This window comes from Eumetopias jubatus, unplaced genomic scaffold, assembly GCF_037043125.1.
Source record: "Eumetopias jubatus isolate StellerSeaLion01/CBP00866 unplaced genomic scaffold, mEumJub1_p1.0 scaffold_4, whole genome shotgun sequence".
In the NCBI taxonomy this organism is placed as follows: domain Eukaryota; kingdom Metazoa; phylum Chordata; class Mammalia; order Carnivora; family Otariidae; genus Eumetopias; species Eumetopias jubatus.
In genome coordinates this window covers 64,636,723-64,656,155 of record NW_028274810.1, presented here as the reverse complement: position 1 = coordinate 64,656,155, position 19,433 = coordinate 64,636,723, and the positions used below count along the sequence as shown (strand labels likewise).

General features: G+C 52.6%; 2 protein-coding genes across 3 annotated transcripts in view; one reads left to right on the top strand and one right to left on the bottom strand.

The window, feature by feature from the left end:
• Positions 1-16,488, top strand: part of PODN (podocan) — a 47,827-nt gene extending 31,339 nt beyond the window's left edge. Inside the window, exon 10 of the mRNA XM_028106883.1 lies at positions 16,336-16,488. The gene's annotated coding sequence lies outside the window, so the exon portion shown is untranslated. The remainder of the gene's footprint in view (positions 1-16,335) is intronic.
• The window catches only part of SLC1A7 (solute carrier family 1 member 7), a 42,303-nt gene that overhangs the window by 6,677 nt on the left and 16,193 nt on the right, over positions 1-19,433 (bottom strand). Inside the window, exons 3-5 of one of the 2 annotated variants that reach the window (XM_028106885.2) lie at positions 12,723-12,938; positions 4,791-4,833; positions 2,365-2,587 (exon numbers count right to left, since the gene is read on the bottom strand). In XM_028106885.2, the coding sequence (XP_027962686.1) occupies positions 2,365-2,587; positions 4,791-4,833; positions 12,723-12,938 (482 nt within the window). Of the gene's footprint in view, positions 1-2,364; positions 2,588-4,790; positions 4,834-8,348; positions 8,395-12,722; positions 12,939-19,433 lie in introns of those variants that run through there. The other variant, XM_028106886.1, reaches the window with a different exon arrangement.

The window sequence follows — 19,433 nt, the reverse complement described above, 5'->3', positions numbered from 1 at the left end:
CTCCACTTAGATTTCCCTGGAGGCGCCTAAGGGCTCTGGCTGGCTGGCTGCTAGTGTGCACAGGACCCAGGGTCTGGCAGGAGGTCTCCTGCAATAGTCAAGGCTAATGAGGCCTTAGCATCAGCCACGTCCCAACACCAGGGGAGAGATGGGGAGAGGAGGCTGTGTTGAGGGGACCATTCGAAGCAGCTGGGCAAGTGTGGCTTGCTCACACTCAGATGTGGGCACATACAGATAGATGCAGGCACACCCTGAGGTAGGCCCGCACAGATGCACGCACTGGCCCAGGCACACTCTGACTTGGACACACATATACAGATCTGCATACACACTTGGGCCCACATATACAAACATAGATACACTGACACGTGGACAGTTACACACGTCCAGTCAACACTTAGTGAACTGAGTCCAAGGGTTCCGGGGTTTCTTTCGCTCCGCCAGCAGACGTCCTGTTTATATGTTCCCACCTCTAAGAGAGGCGGCTGGGGAGGAGGAGGAGGAGTGTCCACTGAGAACCGATTGCCAAATGTGCTGCGAGCGCTTCCAAGCACCATCTTGTCACACACTCGGGTCCTGGAGGCCCTGGCCCCTCTGCGTGCCTGACCGCCGAGCCAAGATGTTAAGAGCTTCCTCATCCACCATGGCCCATCCATTCATCCAGCCATCCACCCATCTCTCCAACAGATTTTTCCCGCGTGCCTGCTCTTCCCAGTCCGGGCAGTGGGCTGTGGGGATAAATGGGGAACAAGCCAGGCCCATCTCTGCCTGCATGGAGCTCACACCTGCTTCTGTGCGACTTCAACAGAAACAGATAGATAACTGCAGTCGGTCAGACGTTTAAGGAGGAACATGGGGCACCTGACCAGTCGGGGCGGGGGGGGTCGGTAAGACTCTCCCGAGGACACGAAGCGTATGTAGACCTCTGTCCCCGCCAGCAAGGGTGAGGAAGGCGCAAGGGGGAGGAAGGGGCAGGAGCGGCCAGGCGGCAGGAAGTGGGAAGGGCTTTGGGGAGGCGGCTTCCGGGAACCGGAAAGCGGCATGGCGGCCAAGAGCGGTTGGGGCGGGAAGAGAGCAGGAGCAGAGGAGCTTGGGGGCAGGCTGCGCCGGGTCACGCGGAGCTCTGCAGGCCGCGTGTAGCGCTCGGGCCCCCTTTCCAAGCGCACTGGAGAGACCCTGGAGGCTTTTTGCAGGACTTTGCGAGCCAGTGAGGAGGACACACCAGGGCAGGGACTCTTCAGGAGGCTCGTGCAGAAACCAGGTCAAAGATGACGGTGAGCCTGAACCACGAGGGGTGGCAGAGGGCAGAGGGAAATGCAGGCTCAGAGAGAGGTTTCAGAGGTAGACCTCTGAAACCTCTGACAGATTTGGATGCGGGCTGGGGCAGAGGCCGAGGCAGAAGATGGCGCCCGGATGCCCTGCGCGAGCAACCAGGGGATGGTGAGAAAACCTTGTGGAGAAGTCAGGGAGGTAGGAGAGGCCCTCCCAGGCCCTTGGCCAGGGTGAAGAGGGAGGTTGGTGCCAATTTTAGAATAAGACAATGACCTCTGACAATGGTCTCGAAGGACAAGATAGGGATTGACGAGCTAGATTGTTCTGGATGGTTTGTCCCCAAGAAGGAAAAGGGTTTCGTGTGTGTGTTGGTGTTGCTGGCAGAGGCAGACCCATAGGTTTTATGGGATCTGACGCTTATACAGTTTGGGGCCCTCTCCACGAAAAATAATACTGTGTGTGTGAAGGTACAGAAAGACCTTTGCAAGTTAGGCTTCACTGGCTTTATGGTAATAGCCTATGGCTGGGGGTCTTGGCACCTCCTGGAGAAGAGTAGCAAAGGGGAGGGTGTGGTCGGGAAGCCAACCGTGGGCCCTGAGAAATGACAGAGATATGTCTGAGGAGACAGTTGGCCAGTGAGAAGCCCCTGTGGGAGATGGAGGGGAGAAATAAGGGCTTTAGAGAGATGGTGATGACAGAGAGTTTTAGATTTTTCCTCTTCTTTATTGTAATGTCCCCCCACCCTGCCCCAGGAACCCCAGATCTCAGTAAAATGGAACCCCCCCTGCTGGGAGGGGGGGCCAAGAGATGGTCCTCTTTAAGGGCAAGCTGACACCCCTGGAGGCTGACTAGCACCCAGGGAGGGAGAATTCCAAGTGAACACCAGCTCTAGCCGGGGGAGGACAGGAGACACCCCTCGGTCATAGAATGGGGACTTAAGCCACTCCACCGGCTAGGAAAGAAAGGACCCACCAGGAAGGAAGATAGGAGACTCTAGGTTATTCACATTAGTGGGTACAGGGTGGCAGAGGAGGATGGATGCAAAGGGGACTGGCTGCAGGCCACTGCCAGTGTGGGGAGGGCAGCACATACCCATGGTGGCAGAGAAGATGACAATGCCCAGCACGTTCATGCCGTCGATGGTATCAGGCTCTGACTTGTAAACAACCTCAGGTGGCGGGGTCAGGTCCAGGGCGAAGTTCTGAACACGAGAGCCATTCTCTTCCTGGACCCCATAGACGGGGATCTGCCGAGGAGGGGCCTCCGCCCATGCCGTCTTGGGGGATTTGACAACGGGGGTGGTCTTGGTGCGGTACTAGTGGGCGACACCCCAACCAGGAAGGAGTCAGGGCCAAATATTGTTCTTAATGTCATCAACAACAACAATAACATCTTGAAGGCACATTTGGATGCAGTCAAGAACTATTTGATTGACAGTAACCCTGTGAGGTAGGCAGGAGTATTACCAAGATTTTACCAAAAAGAAAATTGAGATTCCTTCATCCATGGACACTCCCCAGCCATGCGTCTCTCCACCCCTTCCTCCCTCTTCTTCCTTCTCTGCGTCGTTGCACCCATCTGGGTCCCCCTCTACCCATCTCTTCTTCTACCCAGATAATTTTCCATTCACCTGTCTATGCCTTCCAAGCATCCATTTTCCATCCACCTAACAGCCAGCCAGTCCTGCCTGCCACTGATGGAAACTTGGACCTTCTCTTTGAAAAAGTTCAGCTTGCCCCAAGCCTTTTTGAGGAGAGGAGGATCCAGCTGGGAGGAACTGAGCCTCCAAGCCGGCTCCCTTTCCTCCTTTGCCCCAGGCATCCCTGGGTTTTTCCCTCTCATTCCTTGGGCACTAGGAGCCCAAACGAGGGAGTCCTCTCTCCTCCCAACACCACAGTGTCAATGAGGTAGATCTTCTGGGGGTTGGCGTGGGGGAACCACTCAGGAAATATATGGGACCTCAAGTTTCCGTGCTTCAGTTTCTTCATCTGTAAAACGGGGGTCGCAATCATATCTAGCTCATTAGATTAAATGAGACAACATACATGAAGTGTTTCAACAGTGCCTGGCCTGTGGCATGCCTTATGTGGTCGTTACCGTTACCACTGTTATGCCACCACCATCATCATCATCATTCCAACACTGAACATGCTGTGGTGGATGCCAGGGACACAAAGATGAACCAGACATGAATTCTGCTCTGACAGCTTTGGGGAGGGAGTGACTTACTTTGTCTCAGGGGTCAGACAGCTTCCCAAAGAAGGGGACATTTGAGTTGGGCCTTGAAGGATGGGTAGGAGTTTGCCAAAAGAGAAAGGGCATTCTGGGTAGGTATGAGGTAGAGCGACATTCTCTCTCATGCCTTCAGTAATTCCCCATCACTATTGGAATAAAATCAGAAATCCCTCGCCTAGCACTGAGGGCCCGTCATTCTCTGGCTCATTTCATAGATAAAGGCCCAGGAGATTAGGAAAGATACAGTGATTAGCTCAAGATTTCACAGCTCCTTATTTTAGAGCCTCCTCTCCAACCCTCAACCTCCTCCTTTGTGTCCTCAGTCCTAATGCAGGGCCCAGCACAGGCAAGGGAGTTGGGAAATGCTTGCTGGATTGTCGACCAACCAGCTGACGTTTTATGAGGGGAAAAGGATTAGAAATTATTAGAAGGGCAGATAAAAATTGGCGCACAAAGATATTTACCATCATTTCCAAAAAGAAAAAAACTTCGAAAACAACCTCGAGGCCCACCGAAACGAGGGATGGCCCCACCATGGGCTCTTATATCATCGCAAATAGTGTATTTTAAAGAAACACTTCGTAACCAGGGCAAATGCTCATGCTATAATGAGCTTGGGGAAAAAGCAAGATACATGCCATCTCTGTACTATTATCCCAATTTTGTTTTTCCAAAACATATTTATGCAGAGAAAAAAGACTAGATGTGTCCCAACTACCACCACTGTTGCTTGGTCCTAGGACAAGAGATTTTTATTTTCTGCTTTGTATTTTAGTATTTTCCTAATATTTTACACTGAACAAGATTATTCTTAACTACAGGGAAAAGGGGTTATTTTAAAAAGAAAAAGAACACAGGCTTAGACGCCAGACAGGCCTGGGTTTCCCGACCAGCACTGTCATTTACTAGCTGTATAACTTTGGGCAGGTCCTTTAATCCTTCCAAGCCTCTAGCCTAGGTTTCCTCATCTGGGACAGGGCGGGTGCACCGAGCCCAGGGTTACTGTGAGGATCCAGTGATCGGGGGTACGCGAGCGTGGGGGTGAGCCTAGAGCATGGGTGCCCCCCCCACCCTGTCAGTTCTCTTCCTAAGAAGCTGGAACCCCGGGCAGGGTTGTGGCCAGGGGAGGCTCTAAGGATCTTGATGGCCCCACCTCCCCTCCTCTCCAGCCTCCGGCCCCAGGAGGCAGGGAGACTTGCTGGGTAAACCTGACACCTCCCAGCCTGGCCCAGGCTGGCCCTACCTGCCCCGCTCCGTCACCCCTCGCCCCAGGACCCACTCACCTGTTTGAATGTGGCTTCCACAAGGTTGGCTGGGAACATGTTCCTGGGAAGAGAGTCAGTAACTGGAGAATTCAGAGCCCAGGACAGGAGGGCCCGTGGGGTCATCTGGACACCCCAAGGCCTTCGATGACCTAGCCAGCCTCCCTCTGTGGTCTCACCTCTTCCTACCACCAGCCGCCTCTACCCTCCACCCCACCTCCCAATCCCCAGTACTCAAAACTCCAATTGCATACGGTTCCCTAGAGACACTGCATACTTCTCCAGCACCCAGGCCTTGGTTCACACTGTTCCTTCTGCCTACAAGGTCCCTCCTGCTTCTCTGGCTAGCTCCTACTCCAGTCAGTCAGAGGCCACGCCTTCTCTGATTACTGGCTAACTCTGTGGGCCTTTCCTCAGGGGTCACCCGTGCTCCAGAGTGCTGCAGTGTGGCACTGGCTCACAGGTCTGCCTCAGTGGTTCCTAGCTTCTCTGTGGCGCCCAACACAGGACCTGGCACATAAATGAGATCATAATTCCTATTGACAGGATTTTCATAAAGCTGAGGAGGGAGGGGTCTTGTCCTACCAGATATGAACATATACTATAAGGATAGAATTTAAAGTATAATATTGATACAGCTGCCAACAGAAAAATCAAGAGAACAGAACATGTAGCCCAGAAACAGAACCTAGTACATCTTAAGTACCCTATTTAGAAAGAAATAAAGTGTATTTATTTGTTTTAGTAATATCTACACCCAGCGTGGGGTTCCAACCCATGACCCTGAGATCAAGAGTCCCATGCTCTTCCCACTGAACCAGCCAGGAGCCTCTAAGTACTTCATTTTTTTTTTTTTTGAAAGATTTTATTTATTTGACAGAGAGAGACACAGCGAGAGAGGGAACACAAGCAGGGGGAGTGGGAGTGGGGAGCCCAATGTGGGGCTTGATCCCAGGACCCTGGGATCATGACCTGAGCCGAAGGCAGACGCTTAACGACTGAGCCACTCAGGCGTCCCTGAGTACTTCATTTTTGATAAAAGTCGCTTCACAGATCAGTGAGGAAAGGAAGGATTTGTTATAGAGTATTATGCAGCCAAACCAACTATTTAAATAAAAAAAAAAGTTAGATCCCTATTTATACTTTGCATCAAAATAAATTCCAGATAGGTTAAAGAAATAATTTTTAAAATGAAACCATAAAGGGGCGCCTGGGTGGCTCAGTCGTTAAGCGTCTGCCTTCGGCTCAGGTCATGATCCCAGGGTCCTGGGATCAAGCCCCACGTCGGGCTCCCTGCTCGGCGGGAAGCCTGCTTCTCCCTCCCCCACTCCCCTTGCTTGTGTTTCCTCTCTCGCTGTGTCTCTCTCTGTCAAATAAATAAAATCTTTAAAAAAGAAAATGAAACCATAAAAAGCTAGAAGAAAAAATAGGTTAGTGTTTTTCAGATCTCAGAACAGGGAAGGACCGGCTAAGAAAAAGAAATGAGCAATTAAAAAAAAAAATCAATAGATTTTACTACATAGAAATTAAGAATGTCCTAAGTGCAGCACAGTATCCTGGGTTGGATTTGGGAGCAGAAAAAAAGGCATTAGTGGAAAAACTGGTGAAATCCAAGCAAGGTCTGTAATTTAGTTAATAGTGTTATACTAATTTAATTTCTTAGTTTCGACATCTGTGCCATCACTATGTATGTTGCTGACAGGGAAAGCTGGGGGAAAGGTATGTGGGAACTCTCCTATGTTTGCAACTTTTCTGTAAGCTTGAAATTATGCTAAAATAAAAAGTAAATAAATTGAGAAGTTCTCTTAAGATGGATTGAAATACAAATAAAATTATAAAGCAAATGATAAACTAGGAAAACTATGTGACAAAGTATTATCATCCTAAATCTTTAAAGAGCTTTTATAAATCTTGTCTTTGTCTCCTCGTTCACTGTCTCTTCTCTCCAGAACATCAGCTTCCTGGAAGGCAGAGATCTCTGATTTGTTCCCTGCTGTGGCCCCAGTGACTGGAAGACTGCCTGGCACGTAACAGGCACTCAGTATATATTTGCTGCATAAATAATTGGACCACAAAAACATTAGTACCTCAATAGAAAAATGATTGAAAGTCATGGCCAGGCAACTCACCTTGCAAAAGAAGGACCGTAGTAGCCCAGAAAAGCTTTTAAATGTTCAGCTTCCTCAATAAATTAGACATTTTCACCTCTCAAACTGGTATAGGATTTTTAGATGACAATACTCAATGCTGAGGAGGTGTGGGGACATGCCTCTCCCCCTCCCTCCCTGTTCTGACAGCAACCTTTCTGTAAGGAAATTTGCAATTCCTATTGAGGGTCTTAAAACCATTGCACCTTTGTCTTTACAATGCACTTCTAAGAATCTTTTCTAAATCAGAGATGCTAACAAAGATTTTTGTTCATGTGCTTGCATTTCCTCAAACAGGCCACATGGACTGGCCTTACCACTCACTCTTGCTCTTGGCAAATCTCTTCTCTTTCGAGACTCTGCTCATACATACCTGGAATTATATACAAGAGTATGGGTGTACGTTCTTTCTTTTTTTTAAAGGATTTTATTTATTTGAGAGAGTGAGTGAAAGAGCACAAGCTGAGGGGAGAGGCAGAGGGAGAGGAGAAGCACAGACTCCCCGCCAAGCAGGGAGCCCAATGCGGGGCTCAATCCCAGGACCCTGGGATCATGACACGAGCTGAAGGCAGACACCCAACTGACTGAGCCACCCAGGCGCCTCGGGTGTGCTTTATTTGTTAACCTTATGCCCCAGCAGCCACTGTTGGAAAATGGACTATATTTTTTTTTTCCACTGTTGCTAAAATATGCTTCAGTGTAAGCATATGGCAGGAGGAAGAGAGCTTAGAATCAGCTAGCAAGGCAGAAAGAGTGGTCCTGGCTTTTCCCACTAATTTCAACTTTGTCACAAGAGAGAGAAGAAGCAGGCAGGGGTCAGGGCCTGGGATCTCAAAAACTCAAATGAGGCTTTTTCCTCATTTGTCTGCTAGTTATAAGCAGATTCCTGCCACCAGAATAGTAGCTGCCTGCCAGGGCTTTTGACATCAAGCAGATCCGAAGCACCGACGTCAGGGTTAGTGCTGGGGGCTCACCAGGTACACAGGTGCCAGAATGCAGCAGTCCACTGGGCCCTCGTGACCAGAGGGGAGGACGCCCAGGCTGTACCAGTGCTTCAGAGTTTGAAAATTTCTCCTGGGCAGAACCCCCGAGGTGCGAGGGACTTGCAAGGTGGTTTTCTAATGAAACTTCGAGAGAAGGCAGAAAGCAGGAACATTCAAGTTGTAGGAGACCAAATGAAGCTTATACCTAAGATGTACATTTCTTTACAATCTCCTTGAAAATTAGAATAATTTAAAACGTGGGTTGTGGCCGGGACAGCTAGTTGCCTACCCAGTCTCTATTCTCTTCTTCCTTACCAACAGGAGCCCCGGCATGTTACGGGACCAGTGGGGCTCCCTGTTTCCCAGCCTCTCTCACCAAAGGGTGGCCGAGGAGATGAAGTGGGAGTCATTGGGTGGTGCTTTCAGAAAACTCTTGAAAAGGTGCCCACTCAGCCAGGACCCTTTGGTCCTTTCCTCCAATTGTCTTCCTTCTGCCTGGAACATGGATGTAATAGCTAGAGCTTCAGCAACCTCCTTGGACCATGAGATACACTGATGACAAAAGCCAAGTGGTAAACATGGTGGGGGGAGCATGGGATCCTGCTGCCCATGAGCTGCCCACCACTGTACTGCTGATTTGGGAGAAAATGAGCCTTTACTGCAGTTCAGCCTCTGCTGCTCTCGGTTTCTCTAACTAGCCTCCAACGGCAACTCCTAACTAATACATGTGCTCATACTCATAATCGATGAACTCATCCTGCAGACTTTAATGGAGAATTACACTTTTGATTATTAAACAGGAAAATGTACGTTTTCTTCTGACTTTGAATGCCCATGGGAAGACTTTCCAGGCTCCTGGTGGCATAAATGCACATGGAATGTGCTTGGGAGACAATAGCCATGTGCATCAAGTACACACACCCTCCGGCCTGGGCCTTCCTGCATGCACTTGGGGCAGAGCCACAGCCTGCCACCTCCTCTCCTTACCTATTCTATGTCCCAAGACTGTGACATTCCAAATTTGCCCTTAATCCCATGTCCCCAACCCCCCAGGTGGGGGTTGTCCCTTCCCAAGCACGGCTCCTGAGGGCTGCATCCGATCCCTGAGAGGGTGACTGGGAGCGATAAGTAGAGCCAAGTCATTACTTCATCTCTCTGGTGTTTTAATAAGATTGGGAAAAAAAGAAGGGGCCCAGCTCTGATTAGCATACACTTGTTTGGGTTGTTTTCTGTGAGGCTGCACTCTGAGCAGACGTCGGTTTTCTGGAGCCTTGGGAAATGAATTCATGTCTCTCTGAGTTGTCCAGGGACATGGCCTGTTGAGTTCCTCTGGAATCATCTTTGAGAGATGGCTATCTTCCCGGCCCTGAGGTATGCCACCGGCCTTATTCCCCTGCTCTGTTGGTCTCTACGTCTTTCTGACTTCTCCTGTGTCACACCTGCCCGCACTTCCCAGTTCCTTGCCCTGGCTGTCCCTGTTCTCAGTTAACCAATGCTCACTGGCCACGTGCTCTGGGCCACAGCGAGGGTGAGGGGGCCCCTTCCGTCCTGGTGTTCTCATTTTCTGCACAGCCTGTCGGAATGTCAGAGCATCTAAGAAGAGTCTCTGAGAGTGTCTGTCCGGTGCATTCTTCTTCTCTGTCCTAAGATAGAGGACAGCCTGGTGCAGGATTGCACTTGCCCCTCTCAGCGCAACGTCTTCACCCAGAGCGGGTGCCTTATAAGGGGGGGGGGGCGGTGAGTGGAGCGGAAGTGACTGCACCCCAAACAGGGCATCCCCCGGCTTCCAGTCACATCCTGACCACTCTGCCCTGTTCCAATCCATCCTTCCCAAACTCACCAGCTTCCTGTTTCTAAAGCATAACAGCCAACCTTTCAGCCTGGCTTCAAGGTCTTCAAGGTTGGATTCTGTACTGTCCTCCCAACCTCAGCTCCCAGAACCCACCTCCAGGAGCTTCTGCTCAAGCCCTGCAGCTTTCTCCCTGGTGTGTAGGCCTTTGTGTTTCAAAACCACAGAGCTAGAAGGGATCTTGAAAACTGCTGGGGAAACTGAGGCCTGGAAGGGTCACACTGTCTTATTGACAGAGTTGTGACAAGGCCTCCCATCGCCAAGGTAATGGTTCCCTGTCCCTGCAAGCATGTGACTGCTCTCAGCTGCCCACTCTCTGACTAAGAAACAGTGACTGTGATGTCAAACCACTCAGCTTTGCAAAACAACTTGCCTTGGGGTTGAGAGCAACTGGGGAAAAGCCTCAAAACAGAAGGATCAGTTTTCACCACGTGAAAAGCAACCAAGAGCAGGAGCCACTCCTGGAACATTTGACTCTGACACGTGTGTCCGATCCAGAGCCCTCAGCCCCTCAGCAGGGGACGCCGTGGTGGGGAGGGGGGGGACTCCCGAGCACCAGCTCCTTCCACCACGAGGAAAGGCTGTTTCGAATCATAGAATCCAAGAAAGGATGAATCATAGCCACCAAATCTTAGAAATAATGGATCTTAGAAATGAAGCTTCTCGAAATTCTTCTTCCCTTGGCCTCTAGGATATCTGCTCTCCTGGTTCCCCTCCTGGCCCTCTGCTTGCTCCTGCTCTGTCAGCTCTACGCAAACCTCCAACGTGGTGGGGAGCCACATGCTTGGCACCTTCTCCCTGTGCGAATCTCCTCTTCTGGCTCAGACCCCAACCCCATCTGTGACCTTGTATCCCGTGTCTGCCTTCAGCAAACACTGAGCACCTCCTCAGAGCTGTTCTTGGCCCCAGGGTGCAGCAGGGAACAGATTTGTAACAATCTAGCCCTGGTGGAACATGTTATGCAGTTATAGAGTCACAAGAAGAAATAAACACACAGGATGTCCAGTAGTAATAAAGTCTCTGAGGAGAGAGTGTGACAGAGGTTGGGAGGTGACGCGGAGCAGAGGTGGAGTGAGGGGAGGAGCCATGCACCCCTACAGGAAGGTCCAGCCAGACAGAGGCTGTGATGAGGACAAGGCACCAGGATGGGATCTTACAGATACTTGGGGACTGGCAGGAGGCCTGCAGGGCTGGAGGGAGGGGAGGGAGAGTTGGAACAGAGATCACAGGCCGTGGGTATGTGGTGGTACATCAAGAAGGAAGGGCCTATAGGCCATAGTGAACATTGCGGAGTGTGTTGACGTGTGATGAGTCATGAGCAGGATCCCTCTGGCTGCTGGGCTGAGACCAGACTGGAGGGAAGCAGAGAGAAAGCAGGGTGACCCGGTTGGACCCTCTAGTGAGACATGATAGTGCTCTGGGAGATGTGAGAGTGGCACAGGAGGACAGAAGGGACAAGGGATATTATTTTGAAGGTAGAGCTGACAGAATTTGCCAACAAATTGGATGCAGGATATGAGAGATGGTGGCCCAAGATGGGCAGCCTGCCACCCTCCATCTCCAGCTCAGACTCTCCCAAAGACTCAGCTCCACCAGCCAACCACTGGTGGACACCTTCCCCAGGATGTCCACACTTGCTCTAGCATTGTCCGGCGACTCGGTGACCACACACCTGGGTGTTCAGGCCATTGAGATCAACACTGCCCCCTCCTCCATGACCTCCTCCCTTCTGCCCTGCGTGGCTCCTGTTGGTTTTACCTTGCGAGCAGCCTTCAGTCTGCCCTCTCCCTGTGCCCAGGGCCACCATCGTGTCCCTCTCCCTGCCTGTCCTCCCGTTCTCCCCTCACCCCCCATTCACCCTCACTCTGCAGCAGAACGAGCCTTTTGAATGGGATCATGCTGCTTCTGTGTTCCAAGCCCATTTCCTGTGGCCTTTAGGATAAAACACAGCTTTCAGCCTGGGTTACATTGTCCTTCATGATAGGACCCCTTCGCTTCTCCAGCAGTGGAGAGTGACTGTCCACTCCACCCCCTGCCCCGTGCCCCAGTCACGCTGAGCAAGTGAGGACTTCTCCCCATGCTTTCCCTCTCAGCTCAGGACCTTTGCACACCTTTGCCTTCACAAAGAATGGGCTCCTGGCTCCCTGGTACTGCCACTCATCCCTCCCTTTGCCTCCCCTGAGCCTGCTCTTCGCTCTCACCTACAGCCCCTGCCTCCCTCATTGTGAATCCCACCCCCATGCTGTTGTTGTCTCTTCGTGAACCTTTCTCTCCTCTGGAACTAGGGCCAGGCTTGAGTGCCTGGCACAGGGCGGGCATTGGCAGGGGTGAATGAGTGATGGAGAGGAGGCGCATGGCCTGCATGGAGTCTTGGGAAAAGGGGTTTGGACTTGGATGCATTGCTGGGTCTACAGCGCTTTCTGGGAGGAGGACTCAGGTCCCTGCCACACATGGTTAGCAGTATCCATGGGGCTCAGGCAGGGGCACCACCGGGCAAAAAGCCTGGCTCCATGACCTGCCCACAGGACAACCCTGGAAAAGTCACTTCATCTCTTTGAGCCTCACTCCCTTGTCTGCAAGAAGAGGACCAAGAAGGAAAAGGTGGTGAGGGGAGTGACCACTGGCCTTCCTCAGTAAAGGCTGGGTGCACACAAGCAAGCTCAGTCAGCAAACAGCCACTGATACCTGCCTGGTACCAGGCTGCGTGCTGGGGCGTGGCTCCCAGAACCCCGTCCTGCCCTCGAGGTGCTCTCAGTCTGATGGACACACACAGTGCAGTGTGAACCCAGCGGGCTGCACAGGGACTGAGCTGTTTGTGTGGCTTCTGTGGCCACACGAAATCAAGAGCAGACCCTGGGCACCCCCTCCCCATGCCCTATATGGCCTCTGGCAGACATGGGGGGCCAGGGCCTTGGAGCCAGTGGCCCTGGCCCAGGCATGGCGTTCCCAAGCAGAGGGTCAGGGTGAGAGTTACCGGATGAGGTCCAGCAGGGCATCGGCGGAGCTCATGATGGCCTTCCTGCTCTGCTCTGTCGTCTCCTTCTGGGCCACCCTGCCCGGGTGAATGATAGAGACCATGATGATGCCCACGATGACTGCCATGAAGGTGGTCCACAGGTAGTACGCCACGGTGAGGATGCCCAGGCGGCTGGAGGTCTTGGCATCCAGGGAGGCGAGGCCAGACATCAAGCTGGGAGAGCGATGTGGGTCAGGGTATGGGGGTGGGGGGCCACTCAGGCGGACCCACTCACACCCCTCCTGGCTCTGCCCGGCACCCTCGCAGAGCTGGAGGGACCGTGCAGGCATGTGCGTTATCCGCGCCCCCCCCCCCCCCCCCCAGCAGTCCAGCCCTGTGGTCCCTCTAGCCTGGTTTCTTGCTCTGTTCTCTGGCCCACGCCGGGGGCAGCCGCCACACCCTTGCACACCTCCAGGCCCTTGTCAGTGCTGTTGCCTTTGGTGTCATTACCAGGTTCCTCCACTCGGCCTAAGTGCTACTTCACTAGGTAAGACCAAGCGCAATGTCACCACTCTGGTGACATCTCGGACTACCTGCCTCTCCCCAGGGACAGTCCCTGGCCTCTGTCATGACCCTGGCTATCCCTGTCTACCTGTCTCTTTCATCAGACTGAGGACCTGAGAGGAGAGGGGCAGGTGTGACTTCTCTGTGGGTCCCCAGTGCGTGTGGAGTGTGAGCTCTCAGGGCTGCTTGATCAGGCAGGGGGTAACTGCAGGCTTGCTGAAGGAACTAATGATGGGAGTGAGAGCCTAGGCTGGGTCCTGGTCCTGGCTCTGCCCACTGCCTGTGGGACATCTTTGGGCCTCAGGATCCCATCTCTGAAATGGGGCCGTGGTTTCTCGGAGAGGTGCCACCCTATGGCCATCTTGGGTTACCACCTGAGCCCAGACTCCCCTTCGTCATCGTCTTGGGAGGTTGTGTTGAGGGGGCTTGTGGGTCTCTTTCCCCCTGGCTCCTGACCCTGCCTTGCGCTGGGCTCTGGGCCTACCAGTGCAGGTCAGCCTCGGAGTTAACTCTCCTCTTGGCTGTTGGTGGGGTGGGGTTGAGAGATTAGTTAAGGAGATGCTTGTGCTTTGCTTTGCTGCCAAAAGGATTTTTCCCCAAAGCCCTTTCATTCTTTCAGATAAAGGAAGTATTTGTCTGGGTTTAATCATGTAAACAAGAGTGGATAATCCCTCCCCATCCTGCTCCTCTTATCATTAGACTACACTCAGGCAGCACCAGCATCAAGCTGAGCACTGTAAGCTTCTCCCCACTTCACGCTGTAGCTGCTGCCTGAGTACCCTGCTCTTCCTTGCTCTGTTAAGACACAGTTGAAGGGTCCCCTCCTCCAGGAAGCCTTCCCTCACCACTGGCCGGGGCAAAGGCTCCTTCTCTGGGCTTCCACAGGCCCTGTGCTGTCCGTTGCCCCAGCCCCCACCTCACTGAGTGGCTGACTGTTTAATGGAAGTGCCTCCGGGACTGGGTCAGGGTCTGGGTCTGTTCAGTGCTGGATACACGGAGTCAGGCACAGGGCCCAGCCGAGTGCAGCTTGGTAGCAGCTTGCTGAGTGAAGGAATGAATGAATGAATATTTACAATCTCTGTTCATCCCTTGCCTGCCAGTATGCCATATGTTAGTGATGGGCTTAGGGTGGGTCTCAGACATAAATCCTGAAGGGCTTATAATGGGATTGTGTAGGCAAGGGAAATGGGGGGCTGCCCTGCAATTATTATCCACCAGAGAGATTATCCCCAGCCTGGGGCCAGCACATCAGCCGAGGGCCAAACAGCCCGCTGACTGCAACAGAATCCCCCCCCAGCGAAGTCCCAACTGCTTCATCTCACAGGGAAGCAGGAGCCCCGAGAGGACGACCTGCCCAGGGTCACACGGAACACTAGCAGAAGCTAGACTGGGACACAGGCCCCAACTCCAGGCCTGCCCTCTTCCCTTCATGTATTTATTCAAACCTTTAGTGCTTGCCCACTCCGTGCCATGCCCTGTGTCCACAGAAAGAAATCAGAATCTCTCCCCAGACTCAAGCTGCTCCTGGTGTGGCAGGAGGGCAGGAAGGAGACAGAGCGAGACAGTCCGGGATAAGTGGACTCAAGGAACCAGGAGCCAGAGTGGCTGCATTAGTACCATAGGCAAGAGGACAAGGAGGTGCTCTCTTCACTCAGAGGAGAGAGGGATCACTTCTAGCTAGGAGAGTCAGGAAGGGCTTCCTGGAGGAGGGGGCATGTGAGTGGTTCTTGGGAGCCTGAGGAGGATTTGGAGATGGAACAGATATCCCAGGCAATGAGACAGCAGTAGCCAACAGAGAGGCTGGCAAGTGTGGGCACAGTGTGGTCAGAGCTTAGGTCAAATTTGAGGAACGGTGATATGGGGGACAGACAGACTGTGCTCGGGAGTGGGGGTGGCCTTGAGTGCCAGGCCATGGGGGACAGAAGGAAAAGTGGGGTCCAGTACAATTCATCCCGCAGAATTGGCTGGCTGGCTGAAAAGGGAGAACTCGCCACATTTGAGAACATCTAAGTGAAGTGTACTGGGAGGGACCCTAAAGTGGTATTTGTGAGAGCAAACATCTGGGACGGACCTAAGAATGTCAGTGCAGAATTAGACCGGGCCTCAGACCCCTAGTTCGTCAATGCAGAATGAGATTAAAAATTGCAGCATACCCATGCAGTGGCGTTCTGAGCAACCATCAGAAGCAATGGTGTCATTGGAAAGATGTTCCTATTGAAGGTTAGGTGGAGAAAGCAAGGTCCGAGCTAGTCTGTAGCTCTGCAGGGAGCCCTAGAGCCTCCTGTGACAGAGACCCTTCTCCAGGTTTGCAGTCCAGATGCACCTGCGCAGACATGCTTGAGGGATTGTGCTCAAGAGGCGTGTCCATAACAGATTGCAGAAAGGGACAAAGAGCCCCTCCGAAGGCCACCCTGAAGAAGAAGAAGGTCTAACACAGAGGTGGTTCCCACTCAGGGACCGACCAGGATGTGGGAAGGGAGGGAGTGTAGGTTCTAGATACAGCAAGAGAGGCCCTGACTCAGGGGCTCTGGAAAGGAGAGGGCTGATGGAAAACATGGAAAGAATTCCATCACCTGGGCTCCAAGCAGTTCCCCTCTGGAGCCTCCAAAATGGGAAGGGTTTTCCTACTGGCTGGAGAGGGAGGTGAGTAGCGGAAGGCGGGAGCTCGCGGGGAGGGAGCCACTGGCAACGGCTGACGGAGCAGCCAGGTTGGTGACCACGGGTGTTGGCGGAGGCCAAGACGACTGGGAGCTCGGTACGAGGAAAGCGTGGACCCCACGTGCACATGGGCCACTCCAGGGACTTATGGTAAGAAGAAAGCAAGTTCAAGGTCCCGCCTTTGACAAGCGGGGGGCTCCTCGAGGTCCCACACTTTTGGGCCAAGCTGTTAGAGTGACCTTTCTGAGAACCTGTAAGCTGGGGTAGGGTGGCTTGCAAGGACTCACGTGGATAGCACAGAAAAAAAACACTAGCAAGAGAGAGTTTACAGTAGCTATCTTTGGGTGGTGGGATTATGGGTGATTTTCATTCTGTTGTACTGTTTATCCACGTTCTCTGTTATTTCTAGAATAAGGATGTCTTGCTCGTGTGATGGAGAACACAATCCCTTGAGTACCTGGCAGCCACAGAAACCATAATCTGTCTGGACCTTAAATGTCCCCAAACACCTGAACATCCACCTCATTTGATCCTTAAAAAACATTCGGCACTGTCCTATGGAATTACAAGGTAGGCCACAAATGTAAAATTTTAAATTTCCTAGTGATCTCATTGTAAAAAGTGAAAAAAATAAGTGAAATTCATTTTTTTGTGAAATTCATTTTAATACTTTAAACTGGTCTATCCAGAATATTATCATTTCAGTATGTAATCAATATAAACATGTTTATACTGCAAGTGTTAAAATTTTAATTTAAAATAATTTCTTAAAAAAGTTCCTCAGCTGCACTAGCCACATTTCGAGGGTTCAATAACCCACTTATGACTAGTGGCTACCTTATTGGACTATGCAGCTGGAGTTACAGAGAAGGAAAATAGAGCTCAGGGAGGGGGAGATAATTGGCCAAGCCACCCAGCTGGGAAGCTGTGGTGTCAAGACTGGACCAGGGGTTTCTGATTCAGAACCCTGCGGGGCTTCCCCAGATCCCAGTGCCTCTCCACGATAGGGAGCTGCTTTAACTCCTGTGGAAGAAAAGTGTCTTCTAGTTTTGGTTGACCGTGATTCTCATGTGATAGAGTCCATGTCATGCCTCTATAGTTCAACTCTCAGAGTTGATGACTTGTCCCATGATGGATTTGTGATGGTGAGCTCCCCATCTTTGGAGGTATCCAAGTAGAGCCTGGATGGCCAGCCACCTGTTCAGATGCTCGATCAAGGCTTCTAGACTGAGTGGGAGGTTCTGTGAGGATGCCCTCCAATGCCCCTACTGGCATGTAATTTACGGTGAGGGGAGAATAGGTAACCTTGCCTCACCTACTCCCAGTCTCTGGCTGGTTGCTCCTTGGAGCCCCCACTGTCCTTCAGGGCCCTGGGGAAGAGCCTCAGGGAGCTAAGAGGTCTGGGACTGAGCCATATGGCCACCACCCAGAGCCCAGGGATTGTGGATCAAGAGATTGCAGTGATTGGGGTGCAGGCTGGGCTCAAAGGCCCAGTCTGTTTCAATCTGGTAACTGCTCCACTTGTAGGGGTGGGGGAAGGGAGGCAGCAGCTGCCGGGCTCCTCAAGGAGGGTGAAAGAGGCTGTTTACTGACCCATCACTGGTTCTAACACCAGCTGCTGTGGTGGGTATCATGCCCACCTGACCCCGGGAGACACCACTGTTGCCGTGCACTTCACTGGGGTCAGTGGACAGAGTACCTGGACTGTTGGCCGCCCTCCACCCCCATCCCATTTGAAGTCCTTGGCGGCTCCCCACTGCCCTCAGAACTTTGCACATTCCTTCATGGCCTTGGGTCCAGTGTGGCCTGACTCAGTCTCCAGCTCCTCACCCACACGCTCCAGGCACCCTGGTCTCCATGCTGCTCCGTGAGCCACCTTTGCATGGTTATTCCTTCAGCCTGGAACTTGCTATCTCCCCACACACATTTCCCCAACCCCACTCATTTCCACTTGCCCTTTCCATGGCCAGCCTAGATGTCCTCTCTTCTGGGAAGCCTACCTTGAGGTGCCATGTCACCCTCCGCCCGAGGGAACCCCGTGCTTCCCAGTTAGTTAGAGGGCACTCTGCTGGTATGCCCACCTCTGAATCTCCAGGGCCCAACTGGGAAGCTGGCAGGGAATAAGTGCTGGTGAAGCAGGAAATTCCAAAGGAACCCGGTCCCCTTGCCCCTGCCCCTCCTGCTTCCCTTCCCTGTCCTCTCCTACTGCTGCTCATCTGTCCAGTCTCCACTCAGGCACCACGTCCCTTGGAAGACCCCTCTGGGACCACCTGGCTAGGCAAGGCATCTCCCTCCTGCTCCTACACGTATCCCTCAATAGCTGGGAGCCCTCGTCAAGTTCCCGAACCTCTGTGTGCCTTAGTTTCCACAGGAGGATAAAAGGGAGGTAATGATGGTTGGTGGTGAGGGTTAATCTAGATTTAGCATAGTACCTGGTACATCATAAATATTCAATACATTCCAGTTATTAGCATTTGCTCTACGATGTCATGGTCTCTTCTCAGACTGCCTGCCGCAGCAGACTGTGAGCTCCTCCAGGGAAGGGCTGGATCTGGCTCAGCTCCAGGTCCTCAGAGCCCAGGGCCTGGTCTGGGTGCAGGTTTGTGGAGTGTGTGATGTTAAGCCAAGGTGTCATTCTAGACGAGATTGTTAAAAGGTCAACTTTGCTCTAATGACCATAAGCACCCATTGTGGGTTCCCTGAGAGCAAGTCCTCTAGACCAGCTCTGGTCCCCTCACCAGGTTTAGGGGACTACCCCTGGCACTGTATGTCTGTGTGACGTTGAGACAGTCGGCACTGGAACTTTTGGGAACAGACAGGAACTTTTTGGAGTGACTGTCTCAGGCAGGGCCCTCTCCTGGGTGAAGAGAATCTGAGAGGGTCCCTGGAGGTGTGATTCAGGCGTCTTCTTTCAGCCTCCCCTTCCTGGTCATTTTCATCAATGGCTTGGCCAAGGCCGCTGACGGCATGTGGATGGGATTTGCAGAGGACAGGAAGCTGGGAGGAACGGCTAATGTGTGGGATGAGGACGTTGGGACGACGCAGAGCCCAGCAGGCTGGGACCACGGGCCAGCTCTGACACGATAAAACCGAGCACGGACATCTGTTGGTCCAGACCGGGCTTCCACAACTGGGGAGAGGACAGACTCGGGGGTGGGGGCAGGGGCTGAGCCATAGCAGCAGCATGTGGGAAGGGGACTTTGGGGTTGGCTTGCTGCCAGCTTGCTGAGTCATGTAAGGAGTGGGGCTGCTGAAGGGCCGGTGGGCCCTCTGCCTGTGGGGCCAGAAGCCTGGGAGCTTGTCAAGGAGGCCATGGACCCACCCTGACATTGAGACCTACTGGGAAAAGGATGGGGGAGGGAGGTGTGTGTCTTACAGCTGAGGTAGGTGGTGGTGACAGAGATGTGGGCCTGGGGAAGTAGCTGAGGGGGCAGGGGCTGTAGAGCAGGGAGCAGAGCAAACCTGGGGAATGCTGGGATTGGTGGGGCAAGGCACAGGGAAGGAGAT